This window comes from Oryzias latipes, chromosome 19, assembly GCF_053564925.1.
Source record: "Oryzias latipes strain Hd-rR chromosome 19, Olatipes_Hd-rR_3.1".
NCBI lineage: Eukaryota > Metazoa > Chordata > Actinopteri > Beloniformes > Adrianichthyidae > Oryzias > Oryzias latipes.
This window is the reverse complement of record NC_136255.1, coordinates 18,299,113-18,320,163: the sequence shown is the minus strand read 5'-3', so window position 1 is coordinate 18,320,163 and position 21,051 is coordinate 18,299,113. Positions and strand designations below refer to the sequence as shown.

The 21,051-nt window shown below is 37.3% G+C and overlaps 1 protein-coding gene across 2 annotated transcripts in view; it reads left to right on the top strand.

Annotated features, from left to right (window-relative positions):
* rhbdl1 (rhomboid, veinlet-like 1 (Drosophila)) overlaps positions 1–21,051 on the top strand; it is a 46,698-nt gene that overhangs the window by 18,343 nt on the left and 7,304 nt on the right. For both annotated transcript variants that reach the window (XM_023949144.2, XM_078937830.1), the window contains exons 3-5: positions 1,144–1,368; positions 2,086–2,234; positions 2,337–2,449. In XM_023949144.2, the coding sequence (XP_023804912.1) occupies positions 1,144–1,368; positions 2,086–2,234; positions 2,337–2,449 (487 nt within the window). The remainder of the gene's footprint in view (positions 1–1,143; positions 1,369–2,085; positions 2,235–2,336; positions 2,450–21,051) is intronic.

Below are 21,051 nucleotides of genomic sequence, written 5' to 3'. Positions count from 1 at the left end.
TTAAAACTGTTTTTCTTTTACAACCTTTCTTGATTACTTTCAGACTTCTATGTGTGCATAAAAACAAAAAGGTATCATACCCACAGCAGCTTTTGTTGTCCCATTGAATTGTATGGTTTTCCAGAACCATATGAAGACAAATTATTAAAAATTGTAACCTTAGAAACAGGAAATGGGCAGAACAATGCAGCGACTTGAACCCGATTGAGCTGGTTTGGAAAGAAACGAACAAAAGAAAAGCAAGTGATAAGTGCCAAAAATGAGTAGAAACCTCTGCAAGAGACTTGGAATTAATGTTCTAAAGAATATTTTATTTCTATTGCAGAACGTGCAAAGCAGCTACATTGTGCATCTGTCATATCTGTAGAACATACTTTAATTAATGAAAAGCTTGGAGGACATTTTGGTCCACAGATTGATTCCAGGATTTCTTTTTGTACCATTTTTTTTTCTGAATGCAACAAGAAATTATAAAGAATACTTTTTAATCAAAAACGGAAAACATAAAAAGATGTTTAACATTTTAATAGAAAATGGTAGAACTATTAAAGAAGATAAAACAAAAATAACCTAAATAAAGCCTTTACAATCAAAAAGAGATACAAAAAATAATGACTGAAATTATTATGCTACAAATCAGTTGAAGTTGCAACAGATCACCTAAGTAGAGTGAATTTCAGTGCTACAACCTTAAGGACAATAAACAAACTAGTGGTTGAAAACTTTCCCTTCAGCTCAGTTTCCTTAGTTAACACACCTGTCTGTAACTTATTTACAACTGAAAATCCCAGATGGGAAAAAAAACGTGTTGCAAAGCTGGTCTTTTGAAGTTACATGAGATACATGGAACTTATGAATACATGAGATAGATTATGGCTAATGAGCAGAAGAGGTCATGGTGGTCAATTCAAAGAGAAGTGAGCTATTAACAACACTTTATTCCCAGTTTGCTCTTTGGCTAATGATGGCTTCGTAAGTGTCAAAAATGCATGTGAAAATATGCATATTTTAATGTAAAAATATTCTTTGATCAGTTTAATTCTATACACCGTGAGTGCAGTCAATTGGGTTCTAAAATGAACTTAGAAATGCAAAAATCCAGGAATCAAAAGCTAACATTCCTGTTTTTAATGGTTTTCTCAGATGAGCAGCAAACGCTCCAGCAGTTTCCGACGAGCCATAGCCAACGGTCGCCGCACGCTGCAGCGGGAGATCCTGCTAGACGAGACGGGCCTGGGTCTGTACAAACGTTTTGTCCGCTATGTGGCCTACGAAATACTGCCCTGCGAGACAGACCGGCGCTGGTACTTCCATCAAAACCGCCTGTGTCCTCCTCCGGTCTTCATCGCCATTGTCACCATCGTCCAGGTCAGAGGTCACAGCAGTGGCATTTAGCTTTTAAACACAATATGTGAACATTTATATTCATGATTCTGCAAGGATTTTAAATTCTCCAAACTGAATATTGCCTTGGCTCAGTTGCTGGCTAAACAACTTATGAAGAGATTTCCAGCCTTTGATGTCACACTCTTACTGTGAGCTTGAAATGAGCCGGTAACCCGTTTGGAAGCCAGGGGCTTTAGCTACTGCGTTTAATGCCATTCCTTCAAGCTGAGCCTCTCAGTTCACATGGAGGCCTCAGAAACCAGGTCAGCAAACAGCTTGCCCACCACAGTGGCATTAATTGACCTGTTATGCTCACTTTTGAAAGGAAGAACAAAAATCCCTACATGTTTGGAAAACCTAAGAGGTTGCATTTGAGGGGATTTGAGATTAGGTGGTTAAAAAAAAGAAAAAATCAAATAACGTCATGAAACGTTGGGATTTTAATTGAATTCACATTCATTTATTAGTACAAAAAGGGATCGCTCTCATTGTGCCTCCAGTGGTGCTGAATGGTCTGTAATCACAAAGATAATGATAATAGTTCAATTTTGTTTTAATTTTGGAGACAATGAGCCATCATAGGCAGCAATTGTCTCTACAAGAGGACAAAATGAGCTGAGGAATGCAGAAAAAACAGTACAATAGCTTTTGCTTCCTACATCACCTTTTACTTTTTTTCCCTCCTCTTTTGTGCTGCAGATTATTGTGTTCATGTGTTACGGCATCATGCTCAACAAGTGGGTTCTGCAGACATATCAGCCTGACTTCATGAAAAGCCCACTGGTTTACCATCCCGGCCACCGAGCCCAAGTGTGGCGTTTCTTCAGCTACATGTTCATGCATGTTGGGTATGAAAATACACTTACCTTGACTTAACATTTGCTTGGCAACATCAGTTTAAATCGGATCATTAAGTTCAAGTTTATTTGGTTTTTGTGCTGCATTTGCAGTTTGGAGCAGTTAGGATTCAACGCTTTACTGCAGCTGATGATAGGTGTTCCCTTGGAGATGGTCCATGGCATATTACGGATTAGTTTGCTTTACATGGCAGGAGTCCTGGCTGGTAAGTGAACTTTAAAAGATAACTTATTTTAATGACACATAAAACACAGGATCCCTTTATTTTAAAGACATTTCAAATAATTGAAAAATAAATTTTGGTTGAGTTAAACTTTAAAACATTTAAATGATTTACTGCCACATGCAGGAAGCTGTGCCCATTCACAGACCGCAAAGTAACCTTTTTAAATTAGATCATTTACATTTAAAAAGCTTTGTATTAACCCTTGCGCTATCCTAGGCACTTTAACATTGGAGGTGGGGTCATCTAGACCCACTAGACAGTGCGCCGAACCTTTTTTCTTCATTGATTTGTGATCTTCACTGGTGTCCATGGATTACGTGAAATCTTTCCACCTTTATCCACCCTTGTCATGGTAGGGAGAACACGTCAACATAAGGGTGGAGTCATAGGATAGCACAAGGGTTAAAGAATTTAAATATTCATGCTTAGTATAATCAATTCTGACTTATAGATATTTTTTGGGAAACTTAAATTTGAATAAAAATTACCATCAATGAATGAAATAGACAAACAGCCACCATAATGTTTAATTTATATGTACAGGGCTGATAGATTTCTGCAAATTTCTGTGGTGCAGCATGAAACTAAATCAAACCAGTTCCCTTTAGCTGTGTCATGGCATGTATTTGTGGTAAAAAATAAACAAATAAATAAATAACTACCCTTAAAAAGTAACAGAAAAGCAGTTTTTGTGAAAAAATGTTCAAAATCAGTTTAAAGGATTTATGAATTTAGTACATCAGTTTTGCAATTTCTCAGTGAAAATCAAGTCATTCCAGTTTGTTGTTTAAGCACATCCTTAAAATTATGATAGACTTACAAAGTTTTTGGAACTTTATCCAACTCTGCTTACTAATATTTGACTCTACATTTTGATTTTAGGGTTGGTTTGTATGTAAAACTAGTTAAATTTTCTGTTTATGTGTATGTGATTATTAAAAAAAAGTGGTTTGAAAATTCTGACACATGTTTACATTACCTGCCATCATTTAAACTGTGACCTACACACAGATGCTTAGGAAACAAACTTACAATCTCAAACAGAAACTTCTGCTTCTTTTGTTCTGCACCAGTAATCTTGCACCGACCTACTTTGTTTTAGTTTTTAATGTTTACACATGTTTGACAAGCACTCTGCCTGTGATCTATCATTTATTAAGTTCACTATGTACGAGGGACGCCACAATTCTTAACTGAAAACCGAACTGTATGTGAAACCATTAAACTGAATTTTGGGTCAAGTGATTTATTGCATCCTAACTGCATACCAGTATTTTTACGTTGAAGGTGCTAATTTGACGAAGGATTTAGTATTTACTGTTTTATTGCATTACACCAGACTTTATTTAACCCAACTGGTTTTTCTTCATTGTTACTTGCTTATCAGCAAATTTAAAAAAAATATTTTTCCAAATCTGTTGTTTTCTGTTGTTGTTCTGTAATAAACAAATGATATATCGAACCGAAACAAAACCATAACCCAAAAATTGAGGTGTAAAAGGGAATCGTTGCATCCCTACTGTGTACATCCTGGAAGTTGTATGAAACTAAAAGAAAGTGTTTAGCACACATTTTAAGCAACAGAAAGTTAGTCCTGTCCTCCAGCTGATTGAAATTATACAACCTAAACTCATGCATTGCTTTTGAGAACAACTGCCATATTAATCACATTTCAACCGGGTTCTAAAGCTTTTCTCTGTGCGACTAAAATTTCTCATTCTGTATTCATCCTTCCACCATCCTCCTTCTGCACGCATTAAAAAGGAGCTAAAGCTGCTCAAAAATCCTTGTGCCTTGGAAGAAAAAAATACCACTTCTTCGCTAAACACTTCCACGAACACATTCTTAACACTCATGAATTATTGGGGCTTTGATTTATTTTCAGCAGTGATGACAGAGACAGAAAAAAGGGGAAATATGGCAGAGTAATGCAGAGTTTCTCTCAGGAGAATTAACCAAAGTGTGGTTTGATTTGCTCTTTGGAGATTTAAGCTGCAGCGTGAATCTAGAGGAACGAAAAAGGGGGATAAGAGGGGTGCAAAGCAGGGAGGAAATCACATATGATGACAAGTAATCCTTACTTTGAGCTCTATTCTTAAGTGAGTTTGTTTCAGTTTATTAGTTATAAATTTCACAGTAGTCTGACCTTTATATATGAGCCATTGAATACAAATGAATATTGTTATCAGTTCAAGTCTAAGCAAAATTGTACCTCAGCAAAGTGGAACATGTTCTTAAACACTGAGTGGATTTAAATTTTTACAAAGTGTTAAAATTTAATGTCCCTGTAAGCATATTTTTTCATGAACAGTATACAAAATAACAATTTTACTGAAAGCTGCAAATATAACCAAAAATATTGGAAAAAAAATTGAAATGAAACTTTTAACGGGTACCGATGATCTGAATTATGTTGGATGAGATGATCTTGTCTTCGTACAGATGCTGACAGGTGCTTCACCTTTATGCTACCAAGCATGAGAAGGCTTCTTAAATGTCATGTGCGCTCCTTCAGAGTTTTGACTGTTATTGAAATGTGAAAATGTCTCAGCAAGTTTCTGCTTGAATGAGCAGAGGAAGAAAAAGAGACAAATTAATGCGCTAACTATTGCTTTACCTCTTTCTTTTGTTGACATTAGCTGAACGTTGCTGCAGATGGCACTGTCAGGCTGTCAGGCTGCTGCTTTACTTCAGACAAAAGCTATAAACTTAATCAACAAGACTTAATACATGTCTGAATGGGCTGCTTTGATTGTGGTGGTTAAATAGAAAGTTACAGATGTGGACAGAATTGTCTGTTTCTCTCTGTTAATGAAAGAAAAATTAACTGTTTTTTACAGCCAAGAAGAACAATGCACTGCAAAACCTGAATCTTAAGAAAGTAAAAAGACCTTTGTTGAAGAGAAAAAGCATCATATTTTCTGTCTTGCAAAAAAATATCTCATCAAGGAGGTTTTTCAGTTTATGGGTTTTAGCAGCAGCACAATAGTAAAATACCTGCTTTGTCCAGGTGCCTTTGTATTTAAGAACTCAGTGTTTTAGATCACCTGCACTTTTTTTTGGTTGTTTGTTGCTTTTGACATTTATGTCTTGTCTTTAAATTTGCGTATGCATCTGCTAACATAAACTGCACATTTATGGTTTTTCTGTGGATTTGTGGTCTGCAAGGCTCATTGTCAGTCCCAAAAGAAAAGAGATGCTTTCAACAGTTTATTACGTATTTACTTGTATGAACGCGGATCTCTGCAAATGTATCTTAAAGAGGAAGTTATTTGCCACAAAGATTTTTATCTGGATAGACAATGTGATGCTTTATGTACTGGACTTGATAGGGAAACAGTTGCATCGATGCTCAAAATGAAGCACAAGTCGGCTGCTGATGACAGGGAAAATTTTGTAATTACTTCCAAACAGGGCCGATCAGACATTGTGTCTTTTCCTTGCTCATTTTCAAACAACTCAGACATCCTTTAGGAGTTTTCTGCAAATGGAGAGCTCCACTTTTGATTTCAAAAGCTTTGCACGAGATAAAGGTCTTTCTATTTTTTATTTGGATTCTATTTAACAGTCAAACTTCATTTAATAAAAAAGAACATCTTTTTACCACCTTCTTACTTTTAATGTCTTCCATCAGGCCAAACACCTCCTGACATATATGCCAGAAGACCACTTTGGCTCATATCTCAGTGAGCAAGAGGGTGTCAGTCGCACTTTGTATGTAGTCTTAGACAAATAAACTCCTTACTTTAAAGATAAGCTGCTGGATCCATGTTGACATGTTCTGGCTTCGTTTTTTTTTTCTTGTCTTTTTAATCTTTATTGCAACAAACTGAAGATCTTTGAGCGACTTATTAAAAAGTCAGTTTACATTTTTTTAACTCTTGGTTTTAGAACTTATAATTTTACACAGAACAGGAAAGAGATGCTTTATTCAATCTTTTAATGCCTTTTAAGAAGGAGACAGCACAGGATTTGCAAAAAGGAAAATATATACGTAAACAAATGTTAACAATTTAAAATTGTGTTGCTTTAATTGGCTAAATATCCATTTCAGATTTGCTATAAGTGTGGATCTTAGCTGAATCTCAGTGCTTCTCTTTTTATTCGAAAGGAGAGAAAAGTTATGTGAAGAACCAAAAAATAGAACAACTGTGGTACAAATATGTTGTACTGTAATTCAAATTATCTGTATAGTTGTTTTAACTTACAAAATATTTTAGTGGTACTTTCTCAAACTCAAACTAAATAAAAAAGGAAGAATAAACAAAGTCTGTGTATTGTCAGTTTTTGTCAGGCATAAAAATGGTTTTACAATAACCTTTACCAAACATTTTATTTTTAATTTATGCAAAAGTAGGTAAACTTGCTCGTCAGTTTTATATAGCTTAAATAAAATAATAGTATGTATAAATCTGTATGGTATATTTAAATTAATATTGACTGAGTTTTTTGTGGTGCAGACGACTCATGTTCACAGATTCAAGGTGACATCTGCAGCATGACTCACCTGTTTTAAATGTCAATACAGGACTATCATCCTGTAAATTAGACAGGAAAAAACTTCACTAAATTAAGTGAAAATCTTTACATCTGTATCAATTTTTTGTGCAAAGAAAAACCCCCAAAACTAAATTATTTAGTGCTAAATTTGCATATTTTTATGTAAATCCACATCAAGAACCAGCAACAAAAAAATCTGTAATACTGAGGAAACATGTTAGGAATTTCCCAATAAAATGAAGTTTCTTCTTCTATAATTTGTAAAAAAAAAAACACTTGACAGTGTTAGTCAGACTTTCCCATTTCCTTTTGCCACTTCTTTCTGTATATTGAATTCTTCCAAATTACCAAAATGATTGAGTCAGTTTCAGATTTTGCAGAGCTAATTTACCTTTTATTATATCCATATTTTAACCCAGTAAGACATTATTACAAAACTTCTGAGTATTTTTACAAAAATCTGTCCTTTAAGACGATTAAAAATATTCAAAATATCTGTATAAAAGAAATTACAACCACCTATAAGCCTGATCTTAAAGAGCGTAACCATAGACAGAAACATAAGAGGGGCAATGCAGCGTTGTTGCTGTGGAAACATGGACAAACTATGACCATTTTACAGGTACTGTGTAGGCTTGAGCACTGTTGTCCCCTCTGTTATATTTTCTCCTGTGGCCCCTGATCTGAACTGTGCACAGACATTTTTCCATCCTTGTGTGCTCCAAACTGTTGACTGCAAACTGCAGGCATGGTAGTGTGAGAAATCTGTCTTCACACTTCCTAGCAGCGTTCATCAAGCAGATGGACGAGACATGCGGTCTGATTGGAATTAGGAGCTGAAATGAGAAATGACTGCATGCTGGTGTGACCTCATTGTTGCATGCAGCTAATGTGAATATTATTGAAAAGCACTCCAACATTGTATGTTTTTTTAACGCGGAAGCAGTCAATATAGACTGGATTTGAAAGATTATTCGGGCGAGGCTGCAGCAGTGCTGGAAGTTGCATTTGACCACAAGGCTCCTGCTGGGTTTTGACCTAGACAGACTACACGTGCTTCAAGTTTCCCTCCACTCCTCTGACTATTGTAAACATGAGCTGCAAGTGAATTAAGGTACTGCACTGTCAAAATGGTCAAATCAAATCAAACTGTTTATAAAGCACTTTTCATGCAATATAATGCAAAATGCTTTACATTGTAAAAAAAAATGTCTTCGATTTAAAAACCGATGGCAAAAACAATTACCTTCAAATACACACAAACATTGTAAAACACACAATCCCCACAACCCCCTGACCCCCACACTCACAACATAAAAATGATTTATATGATGCAAAGAAGAACCCTTGCATGATACTGAAGTGAGGAAACAATATTTTGGGGATCTGTCCACCGCAGCGAACACTTATGTTCACAGAGGACGACGCTACAGAACCACAGATCCCACTGCAACGGCTCTGTTCACTGAGAGAGCTTAATCACTGGAGGACCGCTCTGGAAAACACAGGAATTAAAAACAAAATGTAAAAGGAATAAAATACAAACACTGAAAACAGAGATTAATAAATTGATAAATAAACCTGGGTATAAATTACTAAAAAATAAATTTAAAAAAAGATCAAACAAAACAGGTTTTAAAAAAAGGATGAATACATGAATTAATGTAAATATCAAATAAAAACATTAAGCTAAGAGCTGAACAGTCTCTGCAGCTCCCAAGATCTTTTATTCATTTTCATTTTTATTTATTGCAGCTGTTCCTCTGTTGTCTTATTTTGTGCATTTTTAAACTGACCAAAAATCTGGAAACTTGTTAATATAAAGGTTTAATTAAAAATTAAAAAATAAATAAAAAACAATATTCAAAAATGAGCATTCTTCAAAAGCGTCCCCAGTGGCATTAAGCTATGCAGTTTTGTGCCAAAATTAGGGAAAAAAAGTGTTTTTTAAAAGCCTGTGTTGTTTTCTGGGACAAAACCTTTTAAGTTGTGGGCGGGGCCTTTGGTGCAGAGCAACACCACCCCTTTTCCTCCCCATTGCTTAGAGCTTGAAGCAGGGAGCTTGTGGCCCACACATGGGTTTGGTTTACATCACAAATATGACCTTTTTTAAACTGCATTTTTTCGTCTTAGGTAATGAGTGGACAAAATCTGTAAAAATAAAAGTAGAATTTGACCATCTTTTTGGTTGTTAAAATACATAAGGCTTACATTTTCATAATGACCTACAGTACGGTTTCAACAATGTACTTGTTTCCCTGTTATGTGTGCAGTAAATCTTCCATTAAGATTATTCATAAACCATGATCACAGCATTTAATTTACTGCCTGCCAGGCGACATTTGTGAAACTTGAGGGGAAAATATTACTCTGAGCGAAGTGAAATCAGATAAAAAAAGGCGCTCGCCACTCTTTCACATTGCATCAGCGAGAACGGCAACAGAACGCTCTTAATGAGGAGGAGATGGAGATAAATAGACAAGAGAGGACAGAAGAAGAGAGAGGAAACACGAGCGACCCAGAGGCGGAATTAATCACTGTGTGGGCCAAAGGGATGCGGCTTGGTCTGTCTCTCTGACTAATTTCAAGCTTGGGTATAAATATTTAACACAGCACGTTAATCTGATTGGCTTGAGGTGAAGTTGGGATTGTTTGTAACGAGCAGGGGTGTTTTTTGGGGGTACAAGAGAAAAAAGGTTGCTTTGTGTTTTCTGTTTCTCAGTGTGAATATAATTTATCCTCACCTCCCTGTGACTTTGAAGGCCTGACTTTAGACTCTGTGATTGTGAGGAGTCATTTTGTTGCTGTGTCTGTTCTCCAAGGTCAGATCTGTGCATTTACTTCCAGTCATTGCAGAGATGTGGAAAACTGTATGTTTACAAACTCCTAAGTTGTTTAAACTGCTGGGTTTCTCATGCACTCCCTTGGTGCTAAGTGGAGACTGAAGAAGCAGGGTGACCTTGGTGTGGTGAAGAGCTCGCCAGTGTGATTATGGTAATTCCCAACTCCCCTCCATCTCACCCCTCAACTCCTCCTGGTCACAACAAACGCACTTTCCTTGCAAGCGTCCCCTGTCGGCCCGCCTGACAGCAGCACCATGGTGATTAATATTTTTGCTGTACATCTTCCACTAAGGTTGGAGCGAGCCTGCTACCTTTATAGCTTATCTGTGCGTCTGCGTGGAGGCAATCTGGGACAGTAGTGTTAGTCAGACTCTCTGTTGGAGGCTCATTTTATACTCCATTTACTGCAGCGCTCAGATTTTCAAGGTTTTCTGATTAAGAAGCCCATCATTCTCTCTGTAGCCATCACTTCAGCTTCCTGCCCTCGAGCAGAGGAATTGGTGTTGCGCTCTTTTCTCATTATGCTGGAAAAATGTAAGTCTTTTCTAAACAAGATTGGCTAAATACAGCTGAAAAGTTGGTCGTGACAAGTCTCCACAGCCACTCTGGTCACGCTTGTTTCAACACTCATTATAGCTAAATTTTCCTCCTGTTTCCTCTCATGCACCAGAATTATTGAGCCTCTATCTGACTGTCAGTTCTGTGCCTAATACCTCTGAGGAGGCTATTGATTTTTCCTGGCTCTTGTGGATGTTTGGATTGGACAAATACACATTTATACAAATTCCCATCAAGTAAATTTTGGGGTGTGAAATTTGAATCATGATCTCCTTTAGAACCCAGGTTGAGACTCTATGAGGCTTGCTTTTTGTTTTCCTCTGAAGTCAATGTACAAATGCAAGACAGGTCCTGCTTTCTGACATGCTTCTTCTTGGAAAAGTGCAGAAATTCAAGTAAAGAGTGTTTTGCCACTCCAATGCAGTTTGACACTTTACATAAGTTTTAAAAAATCTGTCTCCTCACATCAGCTCTGAGGTTTCTCGCCTTCACAGCCTCCTAAATTTAGAGAACAGATTGCAATTCATGATGTTTCACCTAAACCACTGCATTTTTCCAAAACCTGAGGCGCTTAACATCAAGACATTACATGAAAGTTTTCTGAGTCTATGTCAAAATAATGTCAATGTCAAATAAAAAAAGAACCTATCCTCTGACCTACGTATTTAGAACGTTTTTATAGATCTAGGAACAGTTTTAGCAAATGCTGCTTTTACATATTATCATGATGAGTTGATTTTCATAAGAAAATGGTATAAATATTATACTTCCAAACACCTTGCAGTGTTAACATCATAAGTATATTAATTATGTCATTGATCATTAAGCTTAATAATTTCCTTTTTTTTTATAATTAGCAACTTTTTGTCAGTGTTTTATTTTAACCTTAAATACACTTATGGTCCTTCAATTAAGATTCAAATCATAATTTGTGGTTGTTGACATGATTCATAGTTGATATTGAATCATTTTAAACAATCAGATTCACTGACCTAAAATGGATCCAGGACATCTTTAGCCATAAATTCAACCAGTGTGAATCTAAGATAAAATCCTAAACAGTACAGGTGAAGTTTTCCAGATTCCTTGTATTTTTTGCAAGATAATCAAGTTTAAATTAAATATGTGTACAAACAAAAAAAGATGTAAACAAGAATTAATGGCAAATTCATTCACATTTTAGTTCCCTAAAGTTCAGCCCACTATTGTTTTTCCAAACCAAAGTAATACAAACATTAGAGCATTCTACCACACTGCATGGTCACATGTCTTTGCAAAATTCAAAGTGTTTCCACACATTGTGATGATGGCAGGATTTTTTTTTACTGAATCACATGTGTGTTGTCTGCTGTGATGCTGTGATACTTGGTTGTTTTCACATTATAGTAAAATAAACCTACTGGACCTCAATCCAAATGGTATTTTCCAATATTAACATAACCAATTATTTTGTTTTTAAACTATTTTATAATGGTATAGTTTGATTAACAACTTGCCTCAGACAGATAGATCTAGTTGGATTATAAGAAGAAAAATCGATTCATCTATTAATTGATTAATTGTTACATCCCTAGTAAGAGGTGAAGAAGAGGTGAAGATTAACTTGGAGAGGAAGGAGAAAAAAGTTGGTGGTAAACTTATTTAGAAGCGCCCCTCCTCTTCAAATTCTTTTTTAATTGTTCCCCTCCTTTAATTTTTAATTTTTTTTTGGTTCGCGTACTGTCATGTGTTACCTTTTTCCTCTGTCCTCCTTCTTCTTATTCCTTTTAACCTCATTCTTCCCTTTACTGGTTGTTTGGTCCATTTCATCTCCTCACTGCATTTATTTTTTTAACCCTTTCTCCCAAACTACTTTCATCAAAATGTTTATTTTCTTGAGGTTTATTGTCTTTTTTTCTCATTTTCGCTTTTTTTTGTTCTTCTTCTTAAACCTTGTTTTCCTTTGTTTAATTTTTTACTTCCTCTTATCCACCTGCAGGGGTTTCCTGCAATCCTCAAGGTCTTAACTCATGCTTTTCTTGGTGTTTTTTATGTGTAACTTATTCACCCTGTTTATTTATTTGTTTATTTGTTTGTTTGTTTGTTTGTTATCTTTTTTACTCCCTTGTCCATCAAATTTTATTTTAGTTAATTTTCAGTTTCTCTTGTTTTGCTTCTCTTGGGATGTCAAAGGACAGTTTTTTTTTTCTTAAAATTTTTGATACATTATATGCTCTCCAGTTATTCTAATACATCCTGATCTATTTTTTTCTTCTCCATTTCTTTCATGCTCTACTCTTTGCAAATCACTCAGAGGCTGTACACTTTAAAGAGCCAGAAGCTCTTTAAAGCAAAAAGCTGCACTTTTAAAGTGCAGTTGAAGTTGGTAATTACAAGTTAAAGCAGCCTCCAAGACCTTCCTGAGCTGAAAAAGGTTTTATGAAGACATAAAAAAAAACCATCTGTAGCTTTTACAGCCACCGTTTGGTCCCTCATATTGAAAATATCTGAGAAAATATTTAGCGTTCTTTTTTCATTATGAAAGTATGGTAATTCAAGATCCATTAAGGTTCTGTATTAAAATTGTAATCAAATTGTTTCCGGCAGATCTGTTTTCTCCAGCTTTTTGAATACCTGAAAAGATTAAGTACCGTTATTGAGTGTTATGCGAGCCTACGGGCCATAAAAATATAAAAAAGAAGACACACAAGATAAGAAAACTGTAAACTTTATTTTAAACTACAGAGATCAACCGAAGCCAGGTGGTTCTGCTCAATATGAATGACAACCTCACTGCAGAAAGGTTCATCTGCAAGCTTATCAAACTATTTAAAAGTCACGCCAGATGCTCGCTCCTAAAGCCAAACCAGTATAGACGCAGAGGGGTGTGAAAGATAGATTAAGGAGGAAGAAGAGGGAGGACTAAACCACTCTGTGGGATTTATCAGCAGCAGAATGAGGAAGCTGCTGACATTAAAAAATCCCACCACGAACCTTCAAACGTCTGCTCTTAAGCCCGATCATCCTGGTACAAGACCTGGTCCTATAAGCAAAAAACTGCAGGATTCATCAGGGAGTCAGATGGTGCCAAACATGCCTGTTAGACTTTCAGCTGCTGGAACTAGATGTTAAATCACCAGACGAGATTGGGGGGATGACACTAACAAGCTGTAGTGGTTTACAGGGGAATTATTTTTGAGTATGGATAGGAAGCTGCAAAAGTGGCCACGAACTTCAAAGACCTGTGGAACTGCAGGCCCATTGGTGATGCAAAAAAAGGACAACAAAGTAGTAGATGTTAGAATCCCAGCCACTTGAGCAGATTCCACAGTTGTTCCTGGAACACCTCATAGATTTGAAGCACAACTGTCAAACTCTTAGTTTAGCTTTTCAACTATAAAAAGACCTCTAGAAAAGACTTTTCATTAACCTTATCCCTTTGTACAACTTCATGATCATCAGGCCGTCCTCCTCCCTTAAGACATTTTAAAGAAGCGGAGAGTCACAGTGTTTGTTCCTTAACACTTTGCCTCAAAGCTCTAAGGCTCAATAGACTTTAAATAAATGTGTGATGCATCTTCTGACCTTTTATTTGTAGCTCACTGATTGTTCCTTTTTAATTTGGATTAAGTGTTTTTCCCCACAAAGTTTACTCAATAATGTATTTTAGATGTAGCATGATGCAAGATGTCAAAACCACCTTAAACATCTGACATAAAGGCTTGCGTGTAAGGGTTTTATATGGGAATGTCAAACCTTCAGAAGCCTTCCCTCACCTCTAGGTGAGTTTAGAGTCCCATACCTTCAAATTAAAGTGCACAAAACCATCATACATCAGTTATGGAAAACCTTAAGATCTGATTTTGTGATAGTTAAGACTTAATGTGTTTCTTCTCCTGTGCTCACTCTTCCACTGTTTTCAACATGCTCCCCATCCTGTAATTTGTGCTCGGGAAATAAATCTTCCTCCGTCCTCTTTTTTATTATCAACTGACAGCCCTGTGACTGCAGAAGTGCTGACTGCAGAGCATCTCTTCGCTGGGCTGCAAGATTTAATGCGGGCAAGACATCTTTGGCGAGTGTGTGTAAACAGAGCAACTCACACTGAAAAGGCCACAGCCCCACATAAGACTCCTGAGTTCAGACTGTTAGCTTGAGCTGAGGCAAAAACAAATACTCATTAGAGCTGGAAATTTGAAAATGTATGAATCCTAAAAAATTGGCGTACATTATTTCATATCTTACAAGTTAGATATGCTTTTTTTATTTCAGTCGGCAATTTTTTCACAACTTCTGTATTTGTTTGTTACTGAGAAATGATCAGAACTGCAGATAAATGAGCAGAAGCTGGAAAAAAAATCCTTGCGGCATGACTCACCTGGTTCTTCCAGGGATTAAAGCCTCATCTCCTCAGGATGATGGTGCCTCCATCGAAGAGGCTTCAGAGCAGCACAGCCCCGGGGTCTGTCAGACTCCATCCCTGGATCGGCTTTCCTTGTCTGCACTTTGTCACAGAGAGACAAGAAACACAAAGTTTACCTTTAGCTTAGGGGCACCCCAGAGTTACAGTAATAGTGTGGTGGGTTTGATGTGACAGAGAAGCTAAGTTACTTTATTTCAGCTGCACTGGGGACTACCACTCTGTGGGGATGAGGAGCATGAATTCGCCCTCTGTACATTGCATCATCTTTGCTGTTTGCACAGTGTGTCCTTGTGGATTTTGCAAGCTTACAGTAAAAATTTCAGGAGGTGGAAGACGACTTCTGGGTGGCCAGAATAGATAATATACGAAAAGAGATAGAATGTGTCAGCTCAACGCTAAATAACTTTAAATGTCTGCTCAGGGCAGGAGTCCTAAATCTTAAATCCTATGGAGTACAAGAGTGCAAATGCTTGACCTATTTAGCATTTACATTGACAACAAAGTTAAGTGAGCAGGAGGAGAGAGGAGTCTGTCTCTTCCCTGCGGAGGCCTAATCTGTGGGTGACACTGAAATTTTTCTAGAATACTACACCAAACTATTGACTGTTTGCAGGAAGTTTTTTCAGATATTTTCAGATAACGTGAATGGATGGAAGAACTGCAGAGCAAGGAGCTTAATTAATGAGAGTTTACAAGGAAAATACTGAAGTTTGTCCCTTTCTTCTGAAAAGATCAGACAGTTGATTCATTCTGTGTCAGTGCGTTTTGTTGGACATACTGAAAGGAGCCACTGTGAATCTTTTCTTCAAGCACCTTCACATGCCCCATAAATCCACACAAATTAGCCCATAGGTGTTGGAGCGAGGACAGACGAGTGACTCAAGAGCACGCTCTGATTACCGTCTGCCTCTGCATGATCATCACTACTGGCTGACAAGACGCTTTTTAAAGAACATGTTTACTTAGTGCGGTCCCTGAGGTCGCACAGATACGGAGAATATGAATGTTGCAGCATGCTTTATAGATCTGAGATCACAACTTCAGCAAAACCCATCTGAGGTTCAGAAAGAGCTGTTTTTGTTTCATCAGCTCTCTCCGCTTCCCTTATCAGCTCATTTGCATAATTAACTGAGACTGACAGCCTCCTCACGAGCGACTGTCACCATGGCTTCAACTTCTTCAGATTAATGTCCCATCATGACTTCATCATAACAGCTTTAAAAAGTTGTTTCAGGAGTATAATTTGGAGACTAAGTTTTCATTGCTTGGAAAAAAAACGAGGAGCACAGTTGGAAAATAAAAATGTCCTAAGACATTGTAACTTCAATTCGATTTTAACCAAATCAGAAAATTTTTAGCTATTTAATGTTAAAAAAAAAAATTGCATGGTTGGTATTAAACACCCACACACTGAAGGAGGACACAGCCTGGGTATATAGATAGATCGGTATTAAAAGGTGATGCAATAAATGTTACCCCTTTTCTTTAGTTAATTCCCAATAGATTTTAATTTAGGGTGTTAAATTATTGCATTGATCGTGATTAAATAATTATAGACAAAGATTTATTATATAGTCGCAGTAATCTCATTGTTAATCTATAACTATCATCTGTTAGGGAAAATACTCGACAAGGTGTCTGTCATTGTAAATTAAATGACGACGCAAAGACCTGATTACATCAGACGCTTAGCCTACTTCAGCAGTCCATTAATTTCTGATAATGAAAACCTCAAAGGGCCTTGTTTCGCTTGCAATAGAAATAAATACTACATCAATGTTTTGTACTTTATTCTTGTTATACTTTTAAGTTTAAATCATTTTTTTAATTATCGTTTCTTAATTGTTCAAGATTGAAAAAAAATACCCTTTGGTGGTGTAAAAGTAATAGTTGGAAGTCTGTAATAATAATAAAAAAAAAACAATAAAACCACTTTTCTAGTTGTATTTTGATTTTTTAATGAAAATACCACAAAACTAGCGATTATTAGGTTTGATTAAAAATAGATTAGGTTAGATATATTAATTACAGTTTAGCATTAATTAATCACTCAAAATATTAATTGCATGACAACCATAATTTTAATATCAATTACAGCAGTAGCAAAAACAGAGGATGTGCATTGACATTTTGTCTAATATGAAGCAGAAATAGTCGCATGGATTCATATTCATTACTGTAACCTAATTCCCTTTATGTTTGTAGGTTTTAAGCTTTCTGGTTCTATTTACACCATTACATTTTTTATAAATACCTCAACAAATATTGTTGCATTTTTTTGTTTTTGAACCACTTAAGCCTCAGTTGCAAGAAGGGAAAGTTTCTTCCCTAATGATAAATTGATGTGAAAAGCCTCAATTTTGAAATATACTTTTTTTTTAATCCTAATTGGTAAACCTCCACTCAGATGTAATAGAATTCTTTTTAATGCATATTTATTATATGTCTCATTTGTTGGCGTGATGTGGCAGGGAGTCATATGAGTGTTATAAGGAGAAGAAAAGGGAGGCTAAGAGAGCTGTGCGTGAGGCAAGAGCGGCTGCGGACGAAAGGTGGGGCAGACAGTTGACTGATAATTTTCGAGAAAACAAGAAAATGTTTTGGAAGGAGGTGAAGAGGGTGCGAAAGGGAGTGTCGGGGAGGGAGGAGAAAGTGAAAACAGAGGATGGAAGGATGTTGAATGAGGGGAATGCAGTAAGAAAAAGATGGGCAGAGTATTTCGAGAGGCTGCTGAATGTGGAGGAAGATCGGGATGCTGTGATTGGGATGGATGGAAGGGAAAGTAGACTGAATGTATTGGGAGAGTTGAATGAAACGTTGATTACAGGAGAGGAAGTTGAGCAAGCTGTGGGAAAGTTGAAAGTAGGAAAGGCTGCAGGTGTGGATGGGTGTGCTGGGGAATGCCTGAAGTGTGGTGGAGCGATCGTGATTGAGTGGTTAGTGAGATTGTTGAATGTGTGTTTTGCAAATGGGCAGGTGCCGCTTGATTGGATGAGTGCGTGTGTGGTTCCCCTGTACAAGGGTAAGGGTGATAAGTATGAATGTGGTAGTTTTAGGGGTATTAGTCTGTTGAGTGTTGTAGGCAAAGTATATGGGAGAGTGCTGATTAATAGGGTAGTGGAGGGAACTGAGTGTATGATTGGTGAAGAGCAGTGTGGTTTCAGGAGAGGTAGAGGGTGTGTGGATCAGGTGTTTGTTGTGAGACAGGTGTGTGAAAAGTTTTTGGCTAAGGGGAGGGAGGTGTTTTGGGCATTCATGGATTTAGAGAAGGCGTATGATAGGATTGATAGAGAGGCGTTGTGGGTGGTGTTGAGTATGTATGGTATTGATGGTAGATTGTTGGAAGGTGTGAAGAGTTTCTATAGACACAGTAGAGCGTGTGTGAGAGTAGGAAATAGCATGAGTGAGTGGTTTCCTGTGAGGGTTGGTCTGCGTCAGGGATGCGTGATGTCTCCGTGGTTGTTTAACGTGTATATGGATGGTGTGGTAAAAGAGGTGAATGAAAGGGTGTCGGGTACGGGTGTGAGCATGATAAATACTGACGGCAGTGAATGGAGTGTGAATCAGTTGCTGTTTGCAGATGATACTGCACTAGTGGCTGACTCAGAAGAGAACTTGGGACGTCTGGTTGAGGAGTTTGGAAGGGTGTGCGACAGAAGGAAGTTGAGAGTGAATGTGGAAAAGAGTAAGGTGATGAGGTGTACGAGGTTAAAGGGTGAACGCAGATTGAATGTGGCATTAAATGGGGAGTTGTTGGAAGAGGTAGAGTGTTTTCAGTATTTAGGGTCGTGTGTCTGTGTGGATGGTGGAATGGGGGGAGAGGTAGAGTTTAGAATGAATGAAGTACGAAAGATATGGGGGGGAATGAAGAGAGTGTTTGAATGTAGATCACTGGGAAAGGATGCAAAAAGGAGATTGTATGAGGGTGTGGTGGTGCCTGCAGCGTTATATGGGGCTGAAACATGGAGTCTGAAAGTGGCGGAAAAGAGGAAGCTGAATGTAGTTGAGATGAGATGTTTGAGGAGTATGTGTGGTGTGACGCGTATGGATCGTATGAGAAATGAAGTTATCCGAGAGAGAACTGGTGTGACGCGAGAGTTGGCTGAAAGAGCAGAGCAAAAGGCACTGGGATGGTTTGGACATGTTGAAAGAATGGAAAGGGAGCGATTGGTGAAAAAGGTATATGAATCTGATGTGAGTGGAGTGAGAATGAGAGGAAGACCGCGAATGGGATGGACAGAGGGTGTAAAAAGAGCGTTGAATGCAAGAGGGAAGACTGTGGTGCAGGGGAGAGAGGCTGCTCAGGACAGGGATGGGTGGAGAGAGTTTGTGTATGGATGAATGGATGGGTGTGGTAGAGGTCTGGTCTTGGGATGAAGCGGCAAGGGGAAACCAGCCTTGGCTGAGGCCCTGCAGTGGAGGTGCCCACACTGGGCTGTGCAGCTGACCCTGGTGCAGTGTGGTGTGGCTTAGACCAGATCTCAGACCAGTCGCACGCACATACGCACACACGCACTCACGCACTGAAGGAGGAGGGTTTGGGGAAGAGACAGAGGGAGCTAAAATTGTGTGCCTTGTCTAGGCTACCCCACCTTGGTGGGACACAGCCTTGGTAAATAATAATAATAATAAAAGTAAATCCAAGTAACTCATTTTTTTCTTATTTACCTTTTATTTTGTTGCAGCAGCTGTAACTGGCTTCATAATTGATGAGCAGAAAATTGTGATATCAGCGTTGGTATAAAAAAATAAGATAAAAAAAGGAAATGACAACAAAGAATTGTTTTCACTGTCAGACAGACACATTTTCCAATCTTTTTACATACTGTACACCATGGATAAAAACCTTTCTAACAAACATTTTCAAAAATTGAAATTTATGATTGCAGATTTTTTTACATGTGTTGACACACCAATCTGAGAATTACAGCATTAATTAGATTGTTACTTTTATATTCTTACGTAAAAAAAAAAAAACATATATAGTTAGTTAGCATATGATTTTTTGTTTCAGGAGATAATCAAAGTATAATCATTTATCTGAGGTTTTTTGCTTTTTAAAATCTAAACTGAAGTTTAGAAAGAAATGTTGTGGGGGAAAAAAATGGGGGGAAAAACATACAAATAAAAGAAAAACATAAAATCTTGGCTTGAATAGCATATCTCCATCTAATTTAACCACAATGTTTTTAAAGTGTTGTGCAACAGAAGATAAGAATATAAAAATATGTGCTTTAGGATTTTAGATTACTATGAAAGTTAATTAAACCTTTTACCATTATTTTCCATCTACTATGTTAAAAATCTAAGCATAAATGGCAAAACGTAATAAACTAAAACAAACGAACCAAAACCACAAATATTTGTTCAAATTATTTGCATTTTTTTCAAAGCCAAAGAGCCACATGTGGCTCTCACCCCTGTTCTAGACATATGTTTGGAGAATTTTTTGTTCACTAGACAAAACTAGCTTTATAAAGCAATCATTCCAAACACACCACTGAAAATAAAGGCTGAAAAAGTCAAGAATAATGTGTTGTGATAACAACCAGCTTCAAGTGAGCTATAATGTTAACCTAAGTAGAGTCTGCATAACTTCCCGGAATTGAAAACATCTCAGCGATGTAATACATTCAGAGGTCTCATAACTGAAAAGATGCTATAGATCTACCTCTGCTTAACACCCACATGCATGGCTTTGAAAAGCGCTCACCAAACAAGAGAATTGCACTGATTCTCAAAAGAGGTCATTATTTAGGTGCATTCACAACAAAACTGGTGCTCTTCCTGCTGGTATGAGCTGTTTTCTGTTCAACAGACATGGCGGCGTTTAGGAGGTCGCACATGTTAATTTCACTTTTTAAAAGCAGCTTTTGCTTTAGCTGCTTGTGACAAAACAAGCTGATTTTGATTTTGGCATCTAAACAAAACCATTTTTGGTTAGACTTGTGTGTGTTTGAGCTATGTATCCATTTGCCCCATTTTCCAGACCATGTGAGTGGATGTGAAGGTCAGTTGATGTAGCATAGCGTCATTAAAACAGCATGAACTTAAAAGATTTTGAGGCAAAATGCAGCAAAAAAATACAAACTTCTGCAGCTGGGAGATGAGTCTGGACCCAGCCATTGTTTTCTTTTCTGCTCTATATTGCTGTTTTGGCTTTTTCTCTTTTCCTCACACACACACACACACACATACGTACACACACGTACAGTACCGCGCACCATCCTTCACAGTGTATGTGCGCTCTCTTTCTGATGCTGCCGCTCTCTTTGTCT